Source organism: Gossypium raimondii, chromosome 13 (assembly GCF_025698545.1).
Source record: "Gossypium raimondii isolate GPD5lz chromosome 13, ASM2569854v1, whole genome shotgun sequence".
Classification (NCBI taxonomy): domain Eukaryota; kingdom Viridiplantae; phylum Streptophyta; class Magnoliopsida; order Malvales; family Malvaceae; genus Gossypium; species Gossypium raimondii.
The window spans coordinates 47,172,601-47,198,010 of record NC_068577.1 but is presented as its reverse complement, the minus strand read 5'-3'; the positions used below and the strand labels follow the sequence as shown (position 1 = coordinate 47,198,010).

Sequence of the window (25,410 nt, the reverse complement as noted above, 5' to 3'; positions counted from 1 at the left end):
TTAAATTAAAAACATAAAATTAAGATATAAAGAGGATTTATTACGGAATCCAAAAATATTATCGCCATCAACTTCAACTTCAAATCACTACTCTTCGCAAACCTTCCTTCGATCCTCAGCCGCACCTTTGCGTAGGCTTTCCTTGACACGTAATGTATTGTCTTCTCGAATTTTATGCTATTTCTCTTCTCTTTGTACCTTACTAGTCTCTCTTCTCTATCCGTCCATGAAGGCTGCATCATCTGATTGGTTGTCTTCGTCACTTTCATGCATGAGATTGATATGTTCGTCATCGTACTACCACTATCTGGTACCACCTAAACATCCAAAGAGACGATGGTATTTGCAAAAACAATAAATGAAGGATTCAAGCTTTAATTATGGGAGAACCAACTCAACCAAGTAGTAGCTTTTACTTGCTTACATTGTGGCTAAGACAGTGAGGGTTGTAGTTGTAGTAATAAGGGAAAGCTTTAGGTGAAGTGAAGTCCATGTTGAAGCAGTGATCGGTGACCATCGGAGCTTGGATGGTGTTTCTTAGGATAGGGACAACTCCATTAGTTCCAAAGTTGTTTTGCTCTTGATCTTGGGTTTCTATTTTTGGATCTACATGCCTGTAATCCAAATCTAGATACGGATCCATCTCGAAAAACACGTACTGCTTTGTGTTCACGTCTGAGCATTCATGAACTTTATGTTAGAATCGTAAAATAATATATTATATAAAACTTAACAAACCATAAACTAGGATCTGTCATGTCAAATCATAAAGAACAAATCAAGAACAAAATTAGATGCGGAAGCATACCTGAATTCATCGATTTCTTGAAATCTATTGCGATTTTGATCTTCCAAATTAGCACATTAGTAATTTAGAGAAGTTGACTCTTTTTTTCTAAAGATGTGATATTAGAGAAGTTATCTTATGTGTAATTTGGGGACCATAACCCTAATATATAACTTTTGCATATTAACCCTAATTTCTAATCAATCCATCATTAATTAGAAATTAGTTAGTAGAGTATCTACACATATTTGACCCATACTTTATTTAATAATTAAAGCACAATAAACCTTAACCAAATTAGGTCACTTTTAATTTGGGCTAACCTATTATGATAGTAAATAACAACATGTAATTAACCTTATTATATATGTGATGTCCATATTTTCAATAATCTCCTGCTTGGACCACATATATTAATTACTCTATAATTACATGTCATTATATAAACTAATGCGACTTTCGTTACATATATTGTAACTAAATCCATCTCTGGTCACGTATATTAACACAACCAAATGACATAGATCAAGTATGGATGTGTAGCATGGAAATTACATGCAATATGATCTAAACATGTCTATTTCCAATTGGGCCTCCTTAAACCTTAGTGAGATCAAACCTTACCAAAATCATAGTGTGAATAAACCAAATAAACTTTATATATGTAGAAAATAAACTTAATATTCGTAAACTAAAATAACTAAAAATGTGTATATAACATAAAATCATTAAAAAGTACAAACTCCTACTAAAACCAAATATCCTCAAATGACATTACACCCACATGAGCAGTGTGCTCATGTAAAACCTTGGGCGGTAGTCCCTTAATAAACGGATCCACAATCATGGAGTTTGTCCCAATATACTTTGTAGACACCTAACCACTCTGATATTTTACTTTAACAACTAGGAACTTAAAGTCTATGCGTTTTGACTTTGATGTGCTCCTATTGTTATTGGAATAAAGGACTACCAATTATTGTCACAATTTTCACCCTAGTGAAAAAAATTTTTCATCAATATTCCGTCAAAATCAAAATTTGTATACTTGATGATCTCTAACTTATTACACCTCCGATATGTGAGCATACAATCTTTTGTTCTCTAAAGATACCTCATAATCCTCTTGGATGTTATCCAATGGTTCAAACTAAGGTTGCTTAAATATATGCCTAACATTCCAGCAATGTACACAATATTCAAATGTGTACAAACCTAAACATACATTAGACTCCTCACTTTTGAGACAGAGGAAATCTTATGCATTTCCTTAATCTCAAAAGCATTCTTGGTGTGTTGGTCGAGACTTGACTTATTATTGACAAGAAGTATGTCATAACATATAAAACAAAATACAAAATCTTACCCCCATTGAACTTGTGGTATATACAATTATCTACCAAATTCATATCTAAACCGAATGAGATAATCATTTGGTAAAATTTGTAATACTATTGACGAGAAGTTTACTTAAGCCTATAGATGAAGTTCTTTAATTTGCAAATCATTAACTTTGCATCATCAGACACAAAGTTTTCTAGTTGCACCATATAAATGTATGATCAATGTTACCATTAAGAAACTATTAACTTGACATTCATCTAATGGAGTTTAAGGTCAAAATATTCCATTAAAGCTATTATAACCCTTTTTTCTAGTGGAAATTTTTAATGACATTCGTTCTTAAGGTTGTTGAGTTTGTTCTTCTAGAACAATTACCTTATCTTGAATAGGGAGTCATTCAACATTGTCTTATTAAGGTTCTGGTTTCACTTCTTGATCAATGATAGGTATGAGAACCTAAACATCATAAAAAAAAATTCCTCCTCAAAAGCAATGTCTTTAACCTTGTTTCTCCCTCCAAACTCAACATCCTTAAAAAAAAGTTGCAATTCTCGTCTCAAAAATATTCCTCATTGTGGGATCATAAAACACATAACCCCTAGATTGCTCAGAATAATCAATAAAGTAGTTGCTTACTATTTTGGAGTCCAATTTCTTTTCATGTAGCCTATAGGGCCTTGCTTCAGTTGGACATCCCCAAATGTAAAAGTGCTTTAGGCTAGACTTTCGACCTGTTCAAAGCTCATAAGGTGTTTTTGCAACTGCTTTAGTGATTGTCTTTAGAGACACTGGCCAGATGAGCACTTTCAGACTTATCATGTTTCACCTTTATTCCTTTTACACACAATAAGAAATGAGCTCATTTAGAGTCCATTTCTCCTATTAATAGATGTAACTAATTTTAAATTGGTTAAACTATGCAGGAAGCGATACCAAAACCATAAGAACAATCAATTCCTCAAAAACCTCGATCTTAAGTGCCTTAAATCTTGAGGCAACATGAAACATCTCCATAATGTACTCCCCACATGTTTCCTTGACCCTTATACTTCATAGACATCAAAGAAGTCAGAAGTGGTGTCATATCAACCTCATTACTTTTAGCAAAACGTTTTTCAATTTCGTCAAGGAAACACTTGGCCTGAGTAATCTTTCCAGATTCTGTGCCCCTAAAGGCTTCTGGAATCCTGTGAGTCATTATCATTAAAATTATGCGATTTGAATGTTCACACCTCTCGAAATCCCTTTTGGCATCAAGGATGCTTTTCGCAATGAGATGTGCAGGTTGTTCTTCCCTTAGTGCAAGGTCTATGTCCATACAGCCAAGCACTATAAGTAAGTGCCTTTTCCATTCCTTGAAATTAATCCCATTAAGCATGGGTATATAAGTGATGTTAGCAGATATTATGGTAGCAGAAGATGAGCTAGCTGAATATAGAACAAAAACAAATAAAAATAAACTCACATAAATATTAATAAGTAAACAATAAATTCAAGATAATGACTAATCCTATCTCAAGTTACCAAACAAACACAACATTAATATAAAGTCTTTGGACAAGAATATTATCGATAAATGATACTCTTGTTGCAACAATCAAATATTGACAATAAATTATGTCAAACAATGAATTAATCTTTGGATTAACTTATTGTTCACATAAATTACCTTATAATTGTCACACATTTATCACCACGGATGTCGTTGAAATTCGCCAAATATTAACTTACCTTTGAGTCAATTAATAAACGTATGAATCATAAAATATATAATCATCTTGATATTTTAAATAAATTAATCTACACAAAAGAGGTCAGTTTAGCGGCATTTTGTTTCAACTAATCTATTTAAAATATTATACATCCTTAATTAAAAACTAAAGCCAAAATCAATTTATTTGTTTCAAAATATTTTTCTTAATTTAATCTTTCAATCAATTTAAAAGATAATAGTATATTTATGCATATATATTTATCCCAAAACAACATACAATGATGTTGAAAATATAATAATAGTTGAATAAATCATAAGCATCTTCACATAAGACTTTAAATTTAAAACAAAATAATTTGAATAAAGATAAACCTCATCTTAAGATATCGGTCACTCTATTAATATTTCATCTGTGGACAAAATATTAACTTGTGAGTGATATCTTGGTGCAATAATCAAACATTGACAATAAGAACATGTTGAACCATAAATCTTCCTTTGGGCCAATTTATTGTTCTCTTGTAAAACTGAATAATTGTCACATGTTTATTACCATAGTTGCACATGTAATATTATTAACCTTCATTTGGGCCGATCAATATTAACATAACTTAAGTTACATGCACACAACCTTTTATATTTTAAAACAAAATAATTTATACAAAAATATCACTTTGGCGACTTATTGCTTCAATTAAGCTATTTTAAAAATATATATAATCAATATTCAATTTAAAATTTACCCAATAGTCAAAGGTGAAAACTAAAATTTTGATTGCACTATAGTTTCGAAATAGCCCAAAATAAAGTTGTCTTAATAGTGCAATTAAAAACCAAAAATCTTTATCTTTGATTGATTTTTTTAAACCATATATGTCAAAACCAAATTCGACCAAAGTTTATAACCATACCATTAAAACCAATATCAATTTATGCAAAATAAAATCATGCATTATTCCTTAATTTATAATTAAGTGGGTTAGCATAAAAAACCTTTATATGCATGAATACTTATAAAAATTTTGTAACCACCAAATATATATATTTTAATAATAGCATAAATCCATAAATCATTTACTACTTTTGGTCCATAAGCATATAAAATTTAAAATCATTATATTAAAATTTTCAAAATCAAAATCATAATAATAGACATATATCACAATTTATACAATAAATCATATCATCATTATTTAAACAAATATCGGAACCATAAAATGACAAAACCAGATATTGATGATTAGAAAAGTTGGCTCTTTCTTTTCTAAAGATGAGATATTAGAAAAGTTATCTTATGTGTAATTTGGGGACCATAACCTAATATATAACTTTTTCACATTAACACTAATTTCTAATCAGCCCATCATTAATTAGAAATTAGTTAATAGAGTATCTACACATATTTGATCCATACTTTATTTAATAATTAAAGCACAATAAACCTAAACCAAATTAGATCACTTTTAATTTGGGCTAACCTATTATGATAGTAAATAATAACATGTAATTAACCTTATTATATATATGATGTCCATATTTTCCAACACTTTATGGTTTGGGTCGAGAAGCAGCGAAAAAGTCACCTCTGCTTCTTCTCTATTGTTGTCTATATCTCCATCAACGTCGAAGAAGTACTGGACATCTAGGAAGTTAAACATTGTGACGGGCTTGATGAAATCGTTGAAGTTGAAGTTGACAACTATAATATGTATGAATTCGGTAAAAAGCCTTTTATATTTTAATTTTATGTTTTTAATTTAAATCTTTTAAAAAACAAAGTGTTTTAGATTAATTAGAGAGAGGTCTTCAGCATTAATCAAAAGTCAACAAAAAAGTGTCACATGTCATCACTCAATAGGCTAATGTGTCACATTAGCAATCTGTTAGTGGAAAACATATTATTTTAACAAGAGTGACTAGTTCGAACAATTATTTTAATAGGAGTGGTTAAATTGAAAAAAAAAATAGAGTGATCAAAATAAGATAAACCATATTTTAGAGTGACATTAAGTTTCGTTTACCCTAATAATTATTCTCTATAAAATTATTTTATTATAATAGTTAAGTTTATTGTAAAACTAATTTTTATATTTTATTTTTATCTTTTACAATAACTTTTTCACCTATAATAGCAACAACTATAAACTACGAAGTACAGTATTTATTAAATTAACTCTTTATAACAGTGATGCCTTGTTGAACGAATTGAGTGTGTACTCATACAGGACGGAAAAACGGTAGCTTATGCCTCTCGCCAGTTGAAATCACATGAAATAAATTATCTAACGCATGACATTGAGTTAGTTGTAGTCATTTTTACTTTAAAATTTTGACGACATTACCTATACGGTGAAAATTGCCATATTTAAACTGATCATAAAAACCTAAAATACTTGATGACTCAGAAAGAGTTAAATCTTCGTTAGCACAGATGACTTGAATTGTTGAAAGACTATGATTTGATTATCTACTATCATCCTGGTAAAGCAAACGTGGTTGTTGATACTTTGAGACGAAAGTTTTTATTTGCTTTAAAAGCACTGAATACTCGATTGACTTTGGAGCGCGACGATTCTATTCTGGTTTAATTAAGAGTTAGACCGACTTTTCCTTAGCATATTTCAAAGTTGCAGAAAAATGATTCCAAGTTGAATTTGAAGTGTGAATTGATTGAAATTGGTCAGACTATAGAGTTCAATATTGATCATCACAATAATTTGTATTTCAAATGTCGTTTGTGTATTCCGAATGATACATCATTAGAATGAGATATTTTGAGCGAAGCTCATAGCAGTTCCTATTCGGTTCATCTTGGTAGTACATGTAACTCCTGAATTTTTGAACTGTTGCTTGTTAGTTTCTATTAATAATTAAGTATTTGTTCTAGTGGTTAAGTGTTCTGTTGTGTGATTGAGGTTAGGGGTTTAAGTCTCGTTTTTATAAAATTTCATTATTTTTTGGTTCAACTCTTATCTTTGAACATTTGACTTAAGTTTATTTCTACGTTAATTTATGTCAAGAATGAGTTTACTGGTTCGATGGTTAAGTTTTGTATGGTATTGAGTCCTGTGTTCGAGTCTCTGCGCATGCAATAAGGAAATATTTTTATGCTACTTGGTAAAATTTTAGTTATAATTTTTCCTGAATTAAATAGTTTTTTTAAACAAAACGTTCTTTTCCCTTCTTCTTCATACTGTACTTCCTTTTTCTTCTCTTTCTTTCCTTTTTCTTTTTGATTGCTTCTGTAAATTGTTATTGGGTCGAATTGGTAGTTCTAGGTTGCTCATCGTGTTGATTGGAAGGTTATTGTGTAATTTTTGTCGTGATTCTCTTCTATTTTAGCGAGTCTTCATTTGTTATCGTTCTGTAACAGCCCAATTTTCAGTGTTGATGGGGCAGTGGTTTCAGGATCATAAATTTCTGTTGTGTCGACTCATAATTATTATTTTTAGAATATTTATAGAGTTATTAAAGTCGTATTAAAATTTTGTTTGAAAATATTAACGTTTAGATAGTTAATTAAAGAAAAAAGGACTAAATTGTAAAAGGTGCAAAATATAGTAATTATAATAATTAAGTGATCAAATGATTTAAATGATAAATGAGGGAGGACTTATGAAACAATTATGCCTTAATTAGAATACGTCAATTAAATGGAAAATAATAAAATAGTGTGAATTAGATGGCAATTTTGTAAATAAATGGAAGTTTAATTAACATTAAGTTAAATTAAAAGAATGGAAAACAAAATTCATTTCATTATCTTCTTCATATGGCCGAATGCCATAGCTAAGGTTGGGAGAAAGCTTTGGTTTGCTTATTTCTTTGCATGTAAGTCCATTTTGATTCCGTTTTTTGTAATTTTTATATTTTTTATATCATTGCAATTAGTTCCAGCTAGCTCATACCTCTGTTTTTAATTCTATTAAAATTTTTGGAAGTTTCCATTGATGAATATTAAGTTTTTTTTTATGAATACCATGTATATGGAGCTTTGATTATGTTATTTGGTGATTTTTATTAGATTTTGATTTTAGGATTAAATTGTGAAATTGCCAAAATATTAGGGTTTAATAGTGAATTATATGTTTGTTAAGGGCTGATTGAGGACCTAGTAAGTTTGAATAAAGTATTAAGTTGAAATTTAAGGTTAAGGGATTAAATTTCAAAAGCTGTAAAAGTTTGAGGTAAATGTATAATTTTGAAAAAAAAGGGTATTAATTATAAAATGGTTTGGAAATGAAATATATGCTGATAAATAAAGAATTTTACATTTTAGATTAAGATCCTGTAGATACTCATGGAAAAGGAAAAATTACGAATAGTCTCTGAACTTCTGCAACTCCTACAATTTGGTCCAGGTAAGTTCGTATGGTTTGGAATTTAATATCGAAATGAATTAATGAGTAGTCTAACATGTTAAATTTTATATAATTAGTCTTAATTGTTGATGATGAATGGTAATTTGAGGTTTAATATTAAACTTGATCCTCGGTTTGATTTGAACGCGGGATAGAGTACAATTGGATTAGCTCTTATGAGCATTGGTCTGATGGATGGATTGACTTGAGTGAGCATTTGGTGTGTTTGGTTGGACTGATAATGTACTTCTATCCGTAAGTCATTCTTTGAGTTGAAAATCCTTGTTAGTTAAACTGTTGGGTAACTCTAAGGAATTTTCCATATATACTTGAGATTTGAATTGACTAGTTATGAATTACCAATTGGGATTGTGGATGACAGGAAACTTTCATGGTTGTATATTACTTTTTGAAATGTTATATTCATTTAAGTAAGATTTATTGATTTAATACGTTGAACTTACAAAGCTTCATTGAGCTTACTTGTGTTAAACTTTATTCTTATAAATACTCGGAAGGTTGGATGAATCGGATCAGCACTCAAGTCATACTATCCAGCTTAATCCGGTAGCTTTTGAACGTTTACTTCAGATTATATGGCATGTAATAGGTTGAATGATGATACAAATGTCTGGTTTTGTAATTAGCTACGTATGAATTTGGTTGTACAAATTGCTTTGGTTGATCTTCTTTTGGTAATTTTGGTATTTTATCAATATGTGATAGCATGTCCATTTGATACTTGTTGGAATCGATAAAAGTGTATGTGATGAATTTGTTGTTAAGTAGCTAAGATATGGTATGTTTGAGTTGGTGATTATAGATGATATCTGGAATGAATTAATAGGTTGAATTGATGTTATGTTTTGATATAAATTTATGTATACTTGTGGTACCAATGAGGGTACATTGGTTAGGTACGGAATTAGGTTGATTTTGGTATGTTTTTGGCATGATTAAAGTAATTTTGGATAGGTATTTTGATTGGTAAATGGTTTGCTTAGGTTCCAAGTAAGCTTAAAATGGTAAATGTGTTGATTAAAGAACATTTTAGGTCCACACAGCTTAAGACACGGGCGTGTATCTCAGCCATGTGTGACACACGGCTTGATATACGGGTGTATGAGCTCATTTCGAGGGGTACATGGCCTAGCACACGGACGTGTGGCTTGGCCGTGTGACTCAAGTCAGTGAGTTACACGGGCATGGACACAGGCTGGGGCATGACCGTATGTCCATATTTTGAATATCCACGCAGCCTGAGACACATGCGTGTGTCTTAGCCGTGTGAGTTACACAACCATGTGACCCTTGCAATCCAAATTTTATAATTTTTTCCTAAAATTTCCAAATATTTTTTATTTAGTCTCGGATCGTTTCTATTGTATTTTTAGGGCCTCGAGGGCTCAATTAAGGGACATTATGAATGCATTTGAATGAAATTTCATTATGTTTGTATTAATGTATGATTTGAAGGAGTTACTATTCTATTTGTCTGGTAATGCTTTGTAACCCTATTTCAGCGATGGATACGGGTTAGGGGTGTTACACGTTCGTTTTGTCAAAATGGGTTTTCCACTTATTTTACTCAGATTCTCTATTTAGGCATTTGATTAGCTTCCTTTTCAGGTGGAGATCTTACTGGAGACGTTTCTCCAACGTGCTAGTTTTGTTTTTCTATTTTATGTGCAATGTGAGTGGGTAAATTTCGGGTTGAGGTTGTGTCAAAAATTTTTGACAAAATTTTGGTTTCCTTGTTATTTCTATCGATTTGGTTGAGATTAATTGTGTAATTGGTTGTTGGATTATCATTTTTAGGCCTTGGATTCTCCATGGTTACTTATATGTTGAAATCATGTTAGATGTGTAATGAAAACCAAAATTTTTGCGATTTACGAACATCGAAAAATATGGCTATCGACACCACACGATCGTCTAGCAGGCCGTGTGAGTCACACGGTCGTGTGTCAGGTCGTGTGACAGGCTATGTAACTCACTGTTTGTGAATTAGGTTTACACGGGCCAGGGACATGGGCGTGTGTCCAGGTCGTGTAACTCACTGTTTGGAATTAGAGTCACACAAGCCAGAGACATGGGCGTGTGTCCAGTCCATGTGGGAAATAATTTGAGTCTTGAGTCACACGGGCGTGTGCTTGGCCGTATGGACCACACGGGCCAGCCACCCAGGCCTGTGAATCTATATGGGCGTGTGGGAATGAAAATTAGAATTTTTCCTTCGGGTCATAATCGTTGTTTGAATCGAACATAGCCCTACCGTAAGGTTTATATGATCTTAATTAGACAATGAGACTGTATTCTGATGATTTGTTACTGAATATTCTATTATTTTTAAACATATAGTTGACATAAAATTTGATAAGTAACTGTGATAGTTTTACATGAGCATGATTTGAATTGGAATTTTTGTATGCGCATATCTGATATCTATTAACTTGCATCTGTATTGGGTTGGGATCGTGAAAAGGAGGAAGTGTGGGCAGTTTAATAATCTACCGAGCTTAGTGGTTAAGCCACAAATTCATATCTGACTTAGCGAGTTATCGCATTCTGATCCGACAGGTTGACTATAATATTTTTAAAAAGTGACACATAGTCACTATGCGATGTGTAGGGATGGATGGAGATGGTGTATAGCGGTTGTGGATAGGAATCTGCATCTATATCTAAATTGTTCTATAACTGTATTTGATATATTCTGTTTCTGAATCCAATTATGAGAATTGACTAACTAAAGACGAATTAAAGTCACACCTCTTATTTTACTGTTTAATTGAGAATGTAAGTTACACACTGAGTTGTAAACTCATTAGTTGTTTGTTTGGATTACATGTAACCCACAGGCTTAGGCGGGTCGACGTGGCAGGAGCTTGATCATTCCACTTTAGTTATTTTATCGTTGCTTTTTATAAATTTACGTTAGTGTGTGTTTGTCTTAGATTACGCTTTGGAATTTAAATTTTATGTTTGATCTAAATAATTACACGCTTTTCGACTGTTGAATTTCAAGTAATTAAAGGTTGGTTTGTTTTAAAATAATTGGATGTAACCTTCAAACTTGGTCTTAACTTCAAGGTCGGGTATGGGGTGTTACAATACAAAATTGTATAATAATTTGAAGCAAATGTATTGGTGGCCAGGTATGAAACACAAAATATCGAAATTTGTGACTAAATGTTTAGTATGCCAACAGGTGGAAGTCGAGCATCAAGTTCTGTCAGGTTTGTTGCAACCTATGATAATTCCATAATGGAAATAAGAACGAGTTACAATGGATTTTATCGAGATTACCCTTAACTCCGAAAAAGAAAGATGTTATTTGGGTTGTTGTAGAGAGATTAACAAAATCTGCACACTTATTCTGGTCAGAACGGATTATTCACTCGAGAGATTAGTTAAGTTGTATATCTCTAAGATTGCTCGATTGCATGGTGTGCCAGTATCCATTATTTCTGATCGTGATTCGAGATTTACTTCCAGATTTTAGGGTAAACTACACGAAGCTTCAGGTACGAAATTAAATTTTATTACCACATTTCATCCCTAGTTAGATGGTCAGTTTGAACAAGTAATTCAGATTCTCGAATATATGTTGAGATGTTGTGCTATTGAGTTTGAAGGCAACTAGGAGAAATTTCTACCATTAGTAGAATTTGTAATAACATCTATTAAACGAGTATCAAAATGGCTCAATATGAGGCTTTGTACGAACAAAAATGTAGAGCTCCGTTGTATTGGTCCGAGTTGAGTGAAAGAAAAAGTGTTGGTATTAATTTGATCCGTGAAACTAAAGATAAAGTTAGAGTTGCTCGTGATTGTTTGAAAGTTGCCTTTGATCGATAGAAATCATATGCTGAACTGAAACAAAAAGATATCTAATTTCAAGTCTGGGATAAAGTATTTTTAAAGGTCTCACTTTGGAGAAAGATGTTATGGTTTAGCAAAAAAGGGAATCTTAGCCCAAGGTTCATTGGGCCGTATGAAATTGTTAATAGAATCGAGTCTGTAGCATACTATTTGACTTTACCACCGGAGTTAGAAAAGTTTCATAACATTTTCCACGTATCAATGTTGCGTTGTTATCGATCAGATCTGTCACATGTGTTATCCATTGATGAAATTGAGTTACAGCAAGGTTCATCATACAGTGAAGAGCCAATGAAAATTATGGTTGAGGAAGTGAAAAAACTTCCTAACAAAAGAGTTTTATTAGTGAAAATCTTGTGGCACCGTCACGGTATTGAAGAAGCAACGTGGGAAATTGAGGAATCTATGAAATCACTATACCCTAATATGTTTGTTGGTAAGAATTTTGAGGAAGAAATTTTCATTAAGGGGAGAGTTGTAATAGCCCATTTTTTAGTGGTGTTGAAAACAGTGGTTTTGGGACCACAATTCCGATGCATGGGTTAGAAAATATTATTTATTTAATATCTATGGAAGTTATATGAGTGTTGTATTAAAATTTGGCCTGGTAATTTTGACATTTAGTTAGTTAATTAAGGAAAAAGAACTAAATCATAAAAGATATAAAACTTGATCTTTCTTGAATTCCATTAACTAAAAAGCATAATTAAGGATTGTTAAGGAATTTAAATGGTAAATATACCATTTCGAATAGTGTTGAACGATTGGTGGCTTAGATTTAGTGGAAATGTTTTGTTTATTTTATATTATTTAGTTAATTTTGTAATAAAATATAATTAATAAAAGGAAAAGAAAGAAAATAAAAATGTATTTGGTCATCTTCAACCTTAAGAACTGATTCTAAGGGGAAGAACAAGATCTAACCTTCGTTTAGCTTCAAACTCTAATTGGTAAGCCATTTTTGATCAGTTTCTTGTAATTTTTATGTTTTTGGAATCTCGGGAGCTTGATTTAGCTAACCCAGGGACTATTGCACAAAACTATTAAAGGTTTTTAAATTTTCCATTGATGTTTTCTTTAAGCTTTTATGGTTATTTGATTAGTTTTGAAGCTTAGATATGTTAATGGGCTAGTTTGTAAAGTAAAAATTGTTAGTTTTGAACTTAGGGACTAAAGTGTAAGAAGTCTAAAATGTGTATGAAAATTCTAAATTTTTGTGTTTTAGTTGATTGTTGGAGGACTAAATTGAGATTGATTTCGAAATTGAAACTCAAATGTGAGAATTATAATAGTTTCGGTTTTAGGGACTAAATTGTGGTGGATATAAAAGTTGAGGAATTTTAGTATAAATTAATTGAGATAGAACATGATATTTATATGTTGTTTTATGTTGTTTGGATTGGTTACTTAAATTAAATTATACTTTAGATCAAGAACCTCAACAATTGAATGACGTACGAGAAAAAGAAAAAATTATCGATTAGTCCCTAATAGTTGAATCATTACCATTCGACAAGTAAGTTCATACACTATGAAGTTACTCATTTATGTTTACTTGTTATACTAAGATTGTCGATAATTATTATTGTTGGACTGGATTTATAATTTATCTCAAGTATATCCCGATGCAATTAGTAAATGCTTGTATACAGGTTTGTGTTATTTCCCAGTTTCCTAGCTCCTGTATATGTTGCGGACTGGAGAATATGGAATATTAAGCCCTAGCTAGGCACTTTTTCATGTAGGTTGACCCTATTGGGTAACCAATCACTACTATTTTCATTTGTATATTGAGGAATTTTTACGAAATTTCATTGGAAAAGTCGGCTATTAAAGTCTTGGAGACTTATTTGTAAAGTTGGTTATAGAACTCTTGTGATTTGGTTTTGGGATTATAGTTGGGTTATTTGGTAATGAAAAATACTTATGAATGCTCATATGATTGAACTCAAGCATGTTGTTTATATTAATGATGTGGATTGGATTTTTTATAGGTTTAATTGTATCTCAAATTGAATTTTGTATATGATAGGACTTTGAGGTAAGTGAAGCTTAAATTGTATGAGTTTACTAACTATTTGATATATGGTAATAAGGTGAATTTGGTCAAGTTTTGGTTAGCTTGTTATGTGTTTAGGTAAGTATATGTTATGGTAATTGTTGGTGTTTGAATGACTGACATGAATGGTTTATGTTTCACATTGAATTATGGTGCCATATGTGGCACATTGGTTAGGCACATAGGTTGTATGTGAATTGGTATATTTTGGCATGTTTAAATATGTTTTTAATAGGTAAAAATGGTTGGAAATGGTTTGGTTTGGATCCTAAGGAATGATTGAGAAAATGGCTTGTTTTCGAAGTTATTTTAGGTGCACACAGTCACTTCATACGGCCATGTGGCCTATTTGATTTTTGGTGTAGGATTGTCCACGTGGTCTTAAAGAGTTACATGGCCTGGAGACACAACCATGTGACCCTAAGTTACACGGGCAAAAATAATTACACGGTTTGGCCACACAGCCATGTTCTTGAGCCACACGGGCTAAGCCTTGTCACACGGTTGTGTGACCCCTGTTTATACATTTTACTCAATTTTTTGTAGAAGTTTCAATTTAACCCAGATTTTTATATGTTTCGTAAGCTCGATTTAGGTCCCAAATTGATTGATTAGCATGGAAATAATCGATAATGAATCATTTGGTTGTTATTAAATGCTTTTATGAAAGTTGTTCAAAGTTTATTGTTGTAATACTTTATGGCTCAGGCCGAGCGATTGGACCAGGTATAGGATGTTACAATTTTACTTTTACTTTCAATTGTAACTTTTATTTCAATTTTATTTTGATTTTTCACGAGAATTAGATTGTAGATCTGTTAAACTCGTCATGGATTACTGTTCGAGTCGTATTATTTATTTATATCAGGATTTTTCTCATCTTTACTTTTGATTTTTTGTAAATGTTTATCTTTCAAATCAATTGTATTGCATGTGTTAGATCCATAGGGAACTAATTCGGTAAGGGAGATTAACGAGTGGATGTGGGATTAATTAACACATATGTAAGGTTGTTTAATAGATCAATTGGTTGGGAAAAGAAGAATCTAAAACCCTAGGCTTGACGACCCTAGGAAGTCATATAGGTGGGAATGAACCCAAAATCTGTATTTCCTACCATGAAAACCTTACCCCAATCTGGTCTGACTTGTGACATCGAGAGATAAGCAGTTCTTGCCAACAAATTAGGTTAGTGGAAGGCCAAGATGCCCTGCTAGGTTAATGACTACTTGATTGAATAGAACCCAAAGTAGAAGTGAATTATGAACACTGAAGCGAGCTAGTCTTCTGTCGCTTAATATGATAAATTCTACAATCTCTTTTTTGCAGTTGTTTTCATTACTTTTATAAAATATCTTTTATCATCACCTTAGGAATAATCGTAATATAATTGAATTAAAGTACTAATTTAGACCTGTTAGCATAGAAGTTAATATTAGTTTAGTCTAGCCTCTCTTGGGTACAATCCTCGGGGTATTTCCAGTACTTCGTTGTACAAATCTATATTATAACCTGACCTATTTACTTGTGGACATCTCTTAATTCCTTATCTTTTGTAAAAATATTCTCATTTCTAACATTGGTACGTCAGGAGGCGGTCACCTCTCAACTATTCTATGTCATCATTAGCTAAATAAAATCACAAAACATATATTACCATCAAATTCCATTCAAATTTCAATCAATTACAATATCAAACATATTTTACCATTTATTCAATTTAGTCCCTAAACCTAGGATAAACATAACTTTCAGTTTAAAGCTTTAGATTGAAATTCGATTTCACGTATATTCATTAGGGACCTCCTACTTGCTATTCCTACCAACATTTCACAACATTTTCTCATTTTATTCAATGTGGTCCCTAATGTTCGAAATCAACAATTTAGCTTTACAATTTAGTCCTTTTCTTAAACTAAGCTTAATTTCTAACAATTTCACACCAATTTAATCTAATTCTAAACAATTATAACTTTCAAAAACTTTAATAATTTTACAAATTAGTATATGGGCTAGCTAAATCAACCTCCCATGATTCAATTTCCATAAAACTAAAAGAAAAATGGCTAGGGACTTACTCGAATTAAAGACTGAATAGATTGAAACCTAAAAATGGCATATTCTTTTGCTGTTGATTTGTTTTGGTAAGTTGGCGAATATGATATATCATCTCTCCATCCACCAATTTCACTTTTATACTAAGATTAGTTTGTTAATTAACCTTAATTTACTTATTTAACTATGTTTTGGTAACTTGGATCTCTCTATCCACAAATTTCACTTTTATACTAAGATTAGTTTGTTAATTAACTTTAATTTACTTATTTAACTATGTTTTAATCAAATTAATATTTAATTACTTAAATTAATCCACACACATCATTACCACCCACCATCTCTTATTTGTGCATGGTTTAATTGCTATTTTAAATCTTTAGTTAATTGCAATTTAAGTCCCCAAGCCATTTCCTAATTAAAATCTATAGCGATTGAAATTTACAATTTAGTCCTTGGGCATTAAGTAATCACAATTTCGGCTAAATTAATTAACCAAAATTTAATTCATCAATTTACTAACTTCATAAATATCTTTATTTAATATTTACAAACTCAATTTACGGAAACGAGTTCTAGAAATCGCAATTTCTGATACTATTAGAAACTAGGTTGTTACATTGTATGTTGGATATACAACTTATGTATAAAATATCTTTGCATACAATAGTGGAATTTGTAGTCCAATAAAGGGTAAAATGTATCCTCTCACTAGCATTTATTGGTTGATGAAAAAAAAAGTGGCCACAAGTAATTTCTGTAGGACGAATGATTTTATTACACTATATGTTAATAATAGACTTTTTAATGAAGGAAGATTCAATGTTTAACATGAGATAAAATAGGATCATATTGAGTGAACGAATTCAACTCAAAGAGATAAAGGGTATCCTACGAAGGAAACACACTAATGATAATGTCATTGAACGAGCAAAATTATAAGTTGCTTTTGTAATGGTATATAATAAGGGATAGTTCAATCATGATACTTTTACTAGAATGACTCCATGAATAAATAATTTTGTAATTAATAGACAAAAATTTAGAACTTAATTATAAATTATTTGAGTCTTAATTATACATGCTCGATTGGTCCCGCTACTAGCTCAAACACAACCATGAACCTTTATGGATTGCATTTAGAATCGATACGTTGAATGAATGAAAATGACAAAAAAAGAAATAGATTGCATGCATTACTATCCACAATAATTGCAGTTTCTCACAAAGAGCAAGAGATGGCTTAGTGATTAATTTAATTAAATAATTGAAGTTCAAAGTGAAAATTAAATTAAGTTACTTATCGCGATTTTACAAAATGAGACAACTAAATTTATTTACTCATGGATTCTAGTACGTTAAAGTCGTTATGATTTTAACGAAACTAGAAATGAGTTGAGAAAATAATTTAATTGAGAGAATTATTAAATAAATAATATTTTGAGAATATAGAAAACTAATTATTAGGTTGAATAAATTATGTGAATTGGTTTAAATATAGAAAAACACATATAATTATACCAAATATAAGAATGACCCAATAAACCTACTTGTATTACGGTGGGAGGCACAAAGGATATTCATAGTGTGTGTGTCATCCACCATAAGTAGTCTCATATGGATTCAGTGTTTTCTTTTAAAATATTATTATTTGATTTTTCTTTTGTTCAAGTAGAATTACTTTGAATTTTCCTTATAAATAGGGACTACGAGCTAAGTAAAAAATGAACACCATACTCATTATTGAACGTAGTTACCCTGCAAAAAATTAGAGGTTTAAGAATAGCATAGAATCCTGCTAAGGAAAAAACACAATGAATATGAACTACGAGCTAAGTAAAAAATAGACATTATTGAGCATAGTTACTCAACCAAAAAATAGAGGTTTAAGAATACCAGAGAATCTTGCTAAGCAAAAAACACAAGTGGTAATTTGGTAAAATTTGTTACCATAAATAACATAAAGGGTGAGGATTGAAATTTTAAGGACTAATAACAAAATTTAACTTAATTTTTTTGATAGGTTGTTTAGAACTAGCAAGTAATCCTTTTTCAACCTTTATGTAAGATGATAAATGTGTTTTAATGTGCTCAAAACTGTATATTTCTATATTAACAATGATACCAATAAGAATCGAATTAAGATTCAATTGTTAAATCTAATTATTAAATAAATGATTTTATCATGCGAAATAATATTGTGGTGAGGTGAGACTGTTTAACGTCAAATAACATAGGCCGAGAGAAGGAGGGCGTGCTGCTTTGGGCTACCATTTTTGGATGAGCTTTTTCATTCTTGCCAGAAACCGAATGGCTTCTGGACTTTCACTTTCATTAATGTTTTGTTTTCAGGGATTTCAACCATGGATTTGGAAGACGCAAAAGGGGATTCTTTTTAGTTGGTTTGGAATAAAAATAAAACATGGATTTTTTAATAAAAAGGAAAATGGAGTTTAATTACTTTGTTCCATTTGTTGAAACTAGTCTTTATACTTTTATTTTTTTGAATAATTTAATTTTTTCGAGTGAGACAAACTTATGAGCTAATTTTAACAAATAGAAAACGTAGAAAAATTATGTTAAAAAAAATGAAAGAAGGAGGAAAACACTAGGAGAAATAAAAGAGAATGGAAAATAAAAAAATTAAAAGAACATAAAAAATTAAATTGCTCAAAATGACAAATAATATAGAGATTAATTGTAAAATTTACTCTAAAATACTTTTTGTTTGAAATGATTATTTAACTTATCACATCAATTTATTGTTTCAATATTTTAAACATAAATAAATAAAATAAAATTTAAAAACTGATTACCTTACACAATTTAAATCCCAAATATAAAATTTTTTACCACTAGTAACAACTAACAACTAGTTTTTAAAGACTAAATTAAAGTTAAAAGGATTTGATCCCAATAATTTATAAATATTTTTATTTATACATGGAATAAAAAAAAAAAGTAAAGAACAAAGTCAAAATCATTGCATTTTGGAAAAAAAAAAAAAAGAGAGCGAGTTAAAGAGACCGAGGGATCTCTTTGTCTTCTCAGATTTTCTCTTTCCATCTCTCAATTCTCAAAACCCTAATTTCTCTGCTTTCCCTTTTGCTTAATCAATCGATCCTCGTCAATGGCCAACAGTAATCTCCCTCGAAGAATCATCAAGGTTCCTCTTTCGATCTCCGTTTGGTCCTTTTCGATTTCTCTTAGTTGTTTGTTTTCCGAGAAACCTCAAGAAAATCTTGTTTCTTTTACTTTTTATTTTTCATCTTCTGTTGTACTTTTGGGTTTTAGAGTTTAGTTTTATAGCTGAATTGTTTAAATTTTGATGAACCAAAAGCCTCTGCTATTTTCTTTTGGATCGTCTTTTTTGATTGGCGAAAGCTTTTTTCTGCCTCCATTTTTTGTGTGTTTTTAGAAATTTTCTTGGTTACTTCTGTTTATTTTTCTTTGATCTAAACAGGAAACTCAACGTCTCCTCAGTGAACCTGGTAATTACTTTGCTTTTCTTTTTTCCCATTTTATGTACTTCTGAGAATTTTTTGTTGAATTTTGTTTGGTGTCAGTGTTTTTGTTTACTAATTTAAATGTTATGAGCTGAAAAATATATATATATATATTAATTTCCCCATTGTTAAATGGGTATTTTCGGATACAGCACCTGGAATTAGTGCTTCACCATCAGAGGATAACATGCGGTATTTCAATGTGATGATCCTTGGTCCAACACAGTCACCATATGAAGGTAGCTGTTATTTTCTTCTAATAGTTGCGAGTAGTATTTCAATGTGTTGAAAATGAATTGTGTACCAGTTGAGTCTTGGCTTATTTAAGTCATAAAGAGCTTAAATAGCTGATTTTCAGTCAATAAGAGGATTTCAACATGTTAGGAAACTACTAGAGAAAATAGTGCTTGTGCAGTGTTTATTTTACTTGATTTCCCCCCTGGTTTTTCAGCTTGGAAGAGAGAAAAATGAAGCCTTGTTTAAATGTTTTTGTCTTAAAATTTAAGTCCAATTAGCATTCTTCTTAGGCTTTTGTAGTGCTTGATCTGGTTATGGAGTATTGTTTTTGTTAATATCTCATTGCCCTTTTTAGTTTTTTTTTCTTTTCATTTGTAATTAATTTTGTACTTTTGCATCTGATATGATGCATTATCATTTCAAATATTTATTCAGGTGGGGTTTTCAAGTTGGAACTATTTTTGCCTGAAGAATATCCCATGGCTGCTCCCAAGGTAAGCAACTCTGAGTCATTTTTAGTTACTAGCATAACCTTCCTGTTACTCTACGGCATATGATAATAGCTCAAAGGTAAACAATGTTTGAGGCATGATAATTGTAATTTGAAGTTGGTTCATGATTATAGTTTTGGAGATTTCAGTTTCAGCAGAATTTGTTGTCATTTTTATTGGGTATGGTAGAATTAAATGTCTATCATGTATTATTCTCCTTTCACTTTGATGAACCCTTGATCTTGTATGATTACTTTCTTTGATGACATAATTTAGAGGAAAATGTTGGAACTCAATGTTTGACGGCATGTTGTATGCACTGGCTTTAAAAATGTCCTTATTCTGACATCACTGCAATAGCCTATACTACCTAAGTAGCTGGCTTTTTGCTTCGGACGTTGCACTTCTTGCTTTTATTTAGGAAGAATGTTTGCATCTGATTTGTTGTGCAGAGCAAACTCTCGCTGGTAATGATCTAATTTGTGCTTGCACTCTGTACTGGGTTGTATATAGCTGATGCAATGGCATTCGAAACTTCAATAGTTGGCATTTCAGCATCAATTTATTGTTCTCCTCTATTCTCTCAGAACAGTTTAATCAACTGTTAATGTTGCCTCCATGGTTTATTTTGTCTTTTCATCCACCTTAACCAATTTGGTGTAACAGGTTCGATTTCTTACAAAGATATATCATCCTAACATTGACAAGGTTGGCAACTGTTCTTTCTTTTCTCCTTATTTTATGGTGTCAAAATCTGTATTTTTCTTGCTCTTAAGGGTTTGAATTTTCTTTCAGCTTGGAAGAATATGCCTTGATATTCTCAAAGACAAATGGAGTCCAGCTCTCCAGATTCGAACTGTACTTTTAAGGTATTGTAAGATATTATGAGATACAAATTCATTTGTTGGAAATAAATATTGGTAAATGTGGAGAGTGTGTGTTACTATCTTTAGTTATTATGGTAGCACTAGATTTTAAAGTTAATACTGACAATAATATGTTTATTTCAGTATTCAAGCACTTTTGAGTGCTCCAAATCCCGATGATCCACTCTCTGAAAACATTGCTAAGCACTGGAAAACGAATGAGGCTGAAGCCGTTGAGACAGGTAAAATCTGTGATTGCTTATATTAAATCTTTGGAATTTGGTTACTTCACTATTGGAAAGATGATATGCCCCCATTCTTATAATCGACTCTTAATATCCCTTATGCTTATTGCAGCAAAGGAATGGACCCGTTTGTATGCAAGCGGTGCATGAAGACTGTTTGGTATCATTTGCCCTCTTAAAATAACATGTTATGCAGTGTAAGCTATTCCATGTCAATTACATATGGAAATTTGGAAAAATTGATGTTTGAAAAGAGTCTGATATTCACAAAAAGCTTCCAGTTGCGACCTGTTTATCGTTTTCTGGTTGGAAGCAGTCACTTAAGTTGTATGATAAAAATACAATGTTGTCTAAAACTCTCAAATGCTGAACTAAGAGATTATTCTCAAATACAGCTATTTCATGTTCTGTTTATTTATGATATTAAAGTTTGATGCATACATACGTGAATATTCTCTTAAAATACAACACTTTGGTCTCATTACAATCTTTTAGCTCAATACTAGTACGAGTCTTAGGCATTGCGTTGGGATGATTATTTGTTTGTGTTAATTTACGGAGTATAAATTTAAAGGTCAAAATATACTCTTACGGTCGAAGCTTACTTTTATTTTCGGAAATTTACTCTAGTTTTTGGATTTAAAATTTTAGGTTAAATTTTTACCACTATTAAATTTATATTAATGTGGTATTTTGAAATTATAAAAAGCACTTGGTAGTTAAGTATCAATAAAAATAATATTGAAAATATTTGTATAGATTTTTAAAAATATTCTTTCCAATTTGTCATGATAAAATAAATTTTTAGATTAGCGTTCGAATAAAATTGATGTCAAAATATTTTAATTAAATATTAAATATTTAAATTAATTAATAACATCATAAAAGTGATTAAATCTCAAATTTTAGCTAATATAAGGGCTAAAGCTAAAGTTTGATCCTTGTCAAGCAAACCTAAAAAGAAATAAAGAACTACATATATGTCTCTAAAACTTGCTTTCAAATTATATATATCCATATAATATTAAATTAAAAATTAATAATATTAATTATTTGGATTAATTAATAATATTATAAAATTAAAGGACCAATTTATATTGGAAATTAAAGTGTAATAATTAAATTTCAAATTTAGGCATAATAGAGAGACCAAAATTAAAATTTAATTAATTTTCTAAAACTAAAAAGAAAAACAGTAAGTAAAGACTTAAATCTAAAGAAATGAGAAGTCACTTGTCATTCTTAAGACTTTTAAGGTATTAAAATTATATATAAACATATAATGTTTTAATCGAAAAATTAATGATGTTAACTATTTGGATTAATTAATTAAAAATATAGAAATTATATTATGTTAAAAAATTAATGTATATATATTAAATATAAAATTTAAGCATATTAAAGGAACCAAAGGTGGTATTTAACTATTTTTGTAAAATGAAAGAAAAAGAAAGAGGCGTGGGTGAGGGAGCCAGGTCAACCTTCCTTTATATGGTAAGCATATTAGAGGGATCAAAAGTGAAATTTAATCACTTTTGTAAAATGAAAAAAAGAGAGAGCCATGTGTCATCAGAAAGACCTTGGTTCAGGAACTTGTGGAGGGACTTTTCAAGAGGGTAGTTCAAAACCCATGTCCATTTTGGCCCAAAAATAATAATAAAAGTAAAAATGTTTTGAAGGAGGGAAAGAAAGAGAAAAGCTAATAGGGGTTGGGGGAGGTTTTAAGCATGACATTCAGAAAAGTGATAGTAAGATAAATTCGTATTTTAATATATTTATTTTTATTAATTATTAAATAAAGTGTTATTAAATTTGGATTTGTCTTATTAGGAATAAAGTTGGTGTGTTAAATTTAAACTCTTACAAAATGGGGTTAAATTGGAACAAAAAATAAAGTGGAGCGCTTGATTGAAAGATTGAAGATACAAAGATGACTAGATAAAGATTGAAGGGTTGAAGATTTTTTCAAAAGTAGCTGGATAAAGATTGAAGGATTTTAATATTATTACAACTCAGTAATTAGTTTAAATTTAATCTCTAGTTTAAATTTGATTTTTAAATTATCTAGTGATAATATTTAGGAAAAATCTAGTTAAATTTTGGCACTAGAAGTGTGTATAAATACCTAGTGGCTACAGCCAATTAAACACATACTTTTGCCTTTATGATTTAATAAAATTTTTAGGTTTTTTCCTATTCATGCGTCATACTCAATTCTCTGTTTCATTTCTCTTTTTTTTTTTCCTTTTGTTTTCAACCTTTGCCTTCCAAGGCCTTTTCCTTTTCTACTTTCCAAAATTCTATTTAAACCATTTATTTTTAAGCATGATTTTTTCCATGATTAATTAAACTTTTTTTAGCCTTAGCCCAGTATCACTTCGACAAAACAATCGTGAGATATGAATCCACACTAAATACTTTGCAATTCAGTATTCGCTATCTCTTCGGTATATGGGATAGTACAAATTCGTCCCTCAAAGTTGATTCGATTTCAATTCAAAAAGCGCGCGTTGGGTTGGAATCGTTTGGCGTACAGTTGGAAAGTTGAGTCGACAGTGCTGTACTCAAAATGCCACGAACAAATTAGCGTGTTCAATTGGAAAAAGCTAGTTGGATTCTGTCAAGGGAGATAGTGATTGGATTTAGACGACTCACACGGTTGAGGCCGTTAATTCGAGTTGGGCTTTTTAGATCACAAGGCTGTCAAAGTCTTAAATTACGGGTAAGTGCTACGTGGTTAGAAATTCGACAAGGGTCAATTTACAGGTGATACCGGGATCGACTACGAGGGGAAGAGTTACCGGTTTGAGGGATCCTCGATTGCTATAACTAGCTTATTACTTGGAAGGAAAATTCTATTTCAAGAATCGATTCAAGATTGGAGTACACCGAGTCTAAGGCTAAGCTTAAATTTTTTATTTATTTATCCATTTATTTTATTTTCTTAAATTTATTTTTGCATTTTCGAATCTGTTTTGATTTTATTTTATTTTTCATATTTCCTTATTTTATTATCTTAATCAATTTAACCCCTATTTTTATTTTTATTTTTTCAGCATTTCTACGTACCAGTTGTGGGCATGATTGTGACCGTGACAGCGATTCTGGTCACGGAAAAAGGTGAAATTAGATAGCCAGTCCTTGTGGATTTGACCCTACTACTTTATATTGCTAATTATTGTTATTTTGTCGTATGAATTCATATTTGGTGGTTTTGACGCCTATCAAATTTTGGCGCCATTGCCAGGGATTGGTAAAAATTTCAAATTTTTGTTTGTTTTCTTTATGACTAGATCAGAACTGGGGACTCTAACATTTGAACCAGAAATAGAAAAGTTGGCTTGAACACTTCGAAGAGAAGCTAGTCGGCGCAGTAAACAAACACAACTCGACTTTGAAGAAGGATCTTACATCGAAGATATTTACTCATCCGAAGATTCAGATGAAATGGCATATCAAACTATACGCCAACTTGCAGTTGCACCGATGAACAACAACCGCTATGCATAGCTTACCCGGGGGCGAAATACCGTTCGAGTTAAAGTCGAGATTAATAGATTTATTACTTACTTTCCGCGGTTTAAAAAATGAGAACCCTCATACTCATCTGAAAGAGTTCCACACGGTTTGTCTGAGCATGAATCCAGAAGGAGCAACTGAGGATCAAATAAAACTAAGAACTTTTCCTTTTTCATTAGCTGATTCTGCTTGAGAATGGTTGTTTTATTTACCTTCGAGATCTGTTAATACTTGGACTGATATGTCTTGATTGTTTCTTGACAGGTTTTTTTTCAGTAGTTTGAGCAACTAAATTAATAAGGAGTATAGTTATAATACAACAAAAAGAAGCATAATCATTC

General features: G+C 31.0%; 1 protein-coding gene and 1 pseudogene across 1 annotated transcript; one reads left to right on the top strand and one right to left on the bottom strand.

Annotated features, from left to right (window-relative positions):
* On the bottom strand, window positions 1–8,599 carry LOC105781631 (zinc finger protein CONSTANS-LIKE 4-like; annotated as a pseudogene).
* Window positions 8,600–19,181: 10,582 nt separating this feature from the next.
* Window positions 19,182–21,988, top strand: LOC105783608 (ubiquitin-conjugating enzyme E2 36). The gene is made up of 8 exons (XM_012609172.2): window positions 19,182–19,371; window positions 19,669–19,696; window positions 19,864–19,950; window positions 20,384–20,442; window positions 21,106–21,147; window positions 21,235–21,308; window positions 21,450–21,547; window positions 21,663–21,988. The coding sequence occupies exons 1-8, from the start codon at window positions 19,336–19,338 to the stop codon at window positions 21,698–21,700; spliced, it is 462 nt and encodes a 153-aa protein (XP_012464626.1). The 5' UTR covers window positions 19,182–19,335; the 3' UTR covers window positions 21,701–21,988.
* Window positions 21,989–25,410: the final 3,422 nt, after the last annotated feature.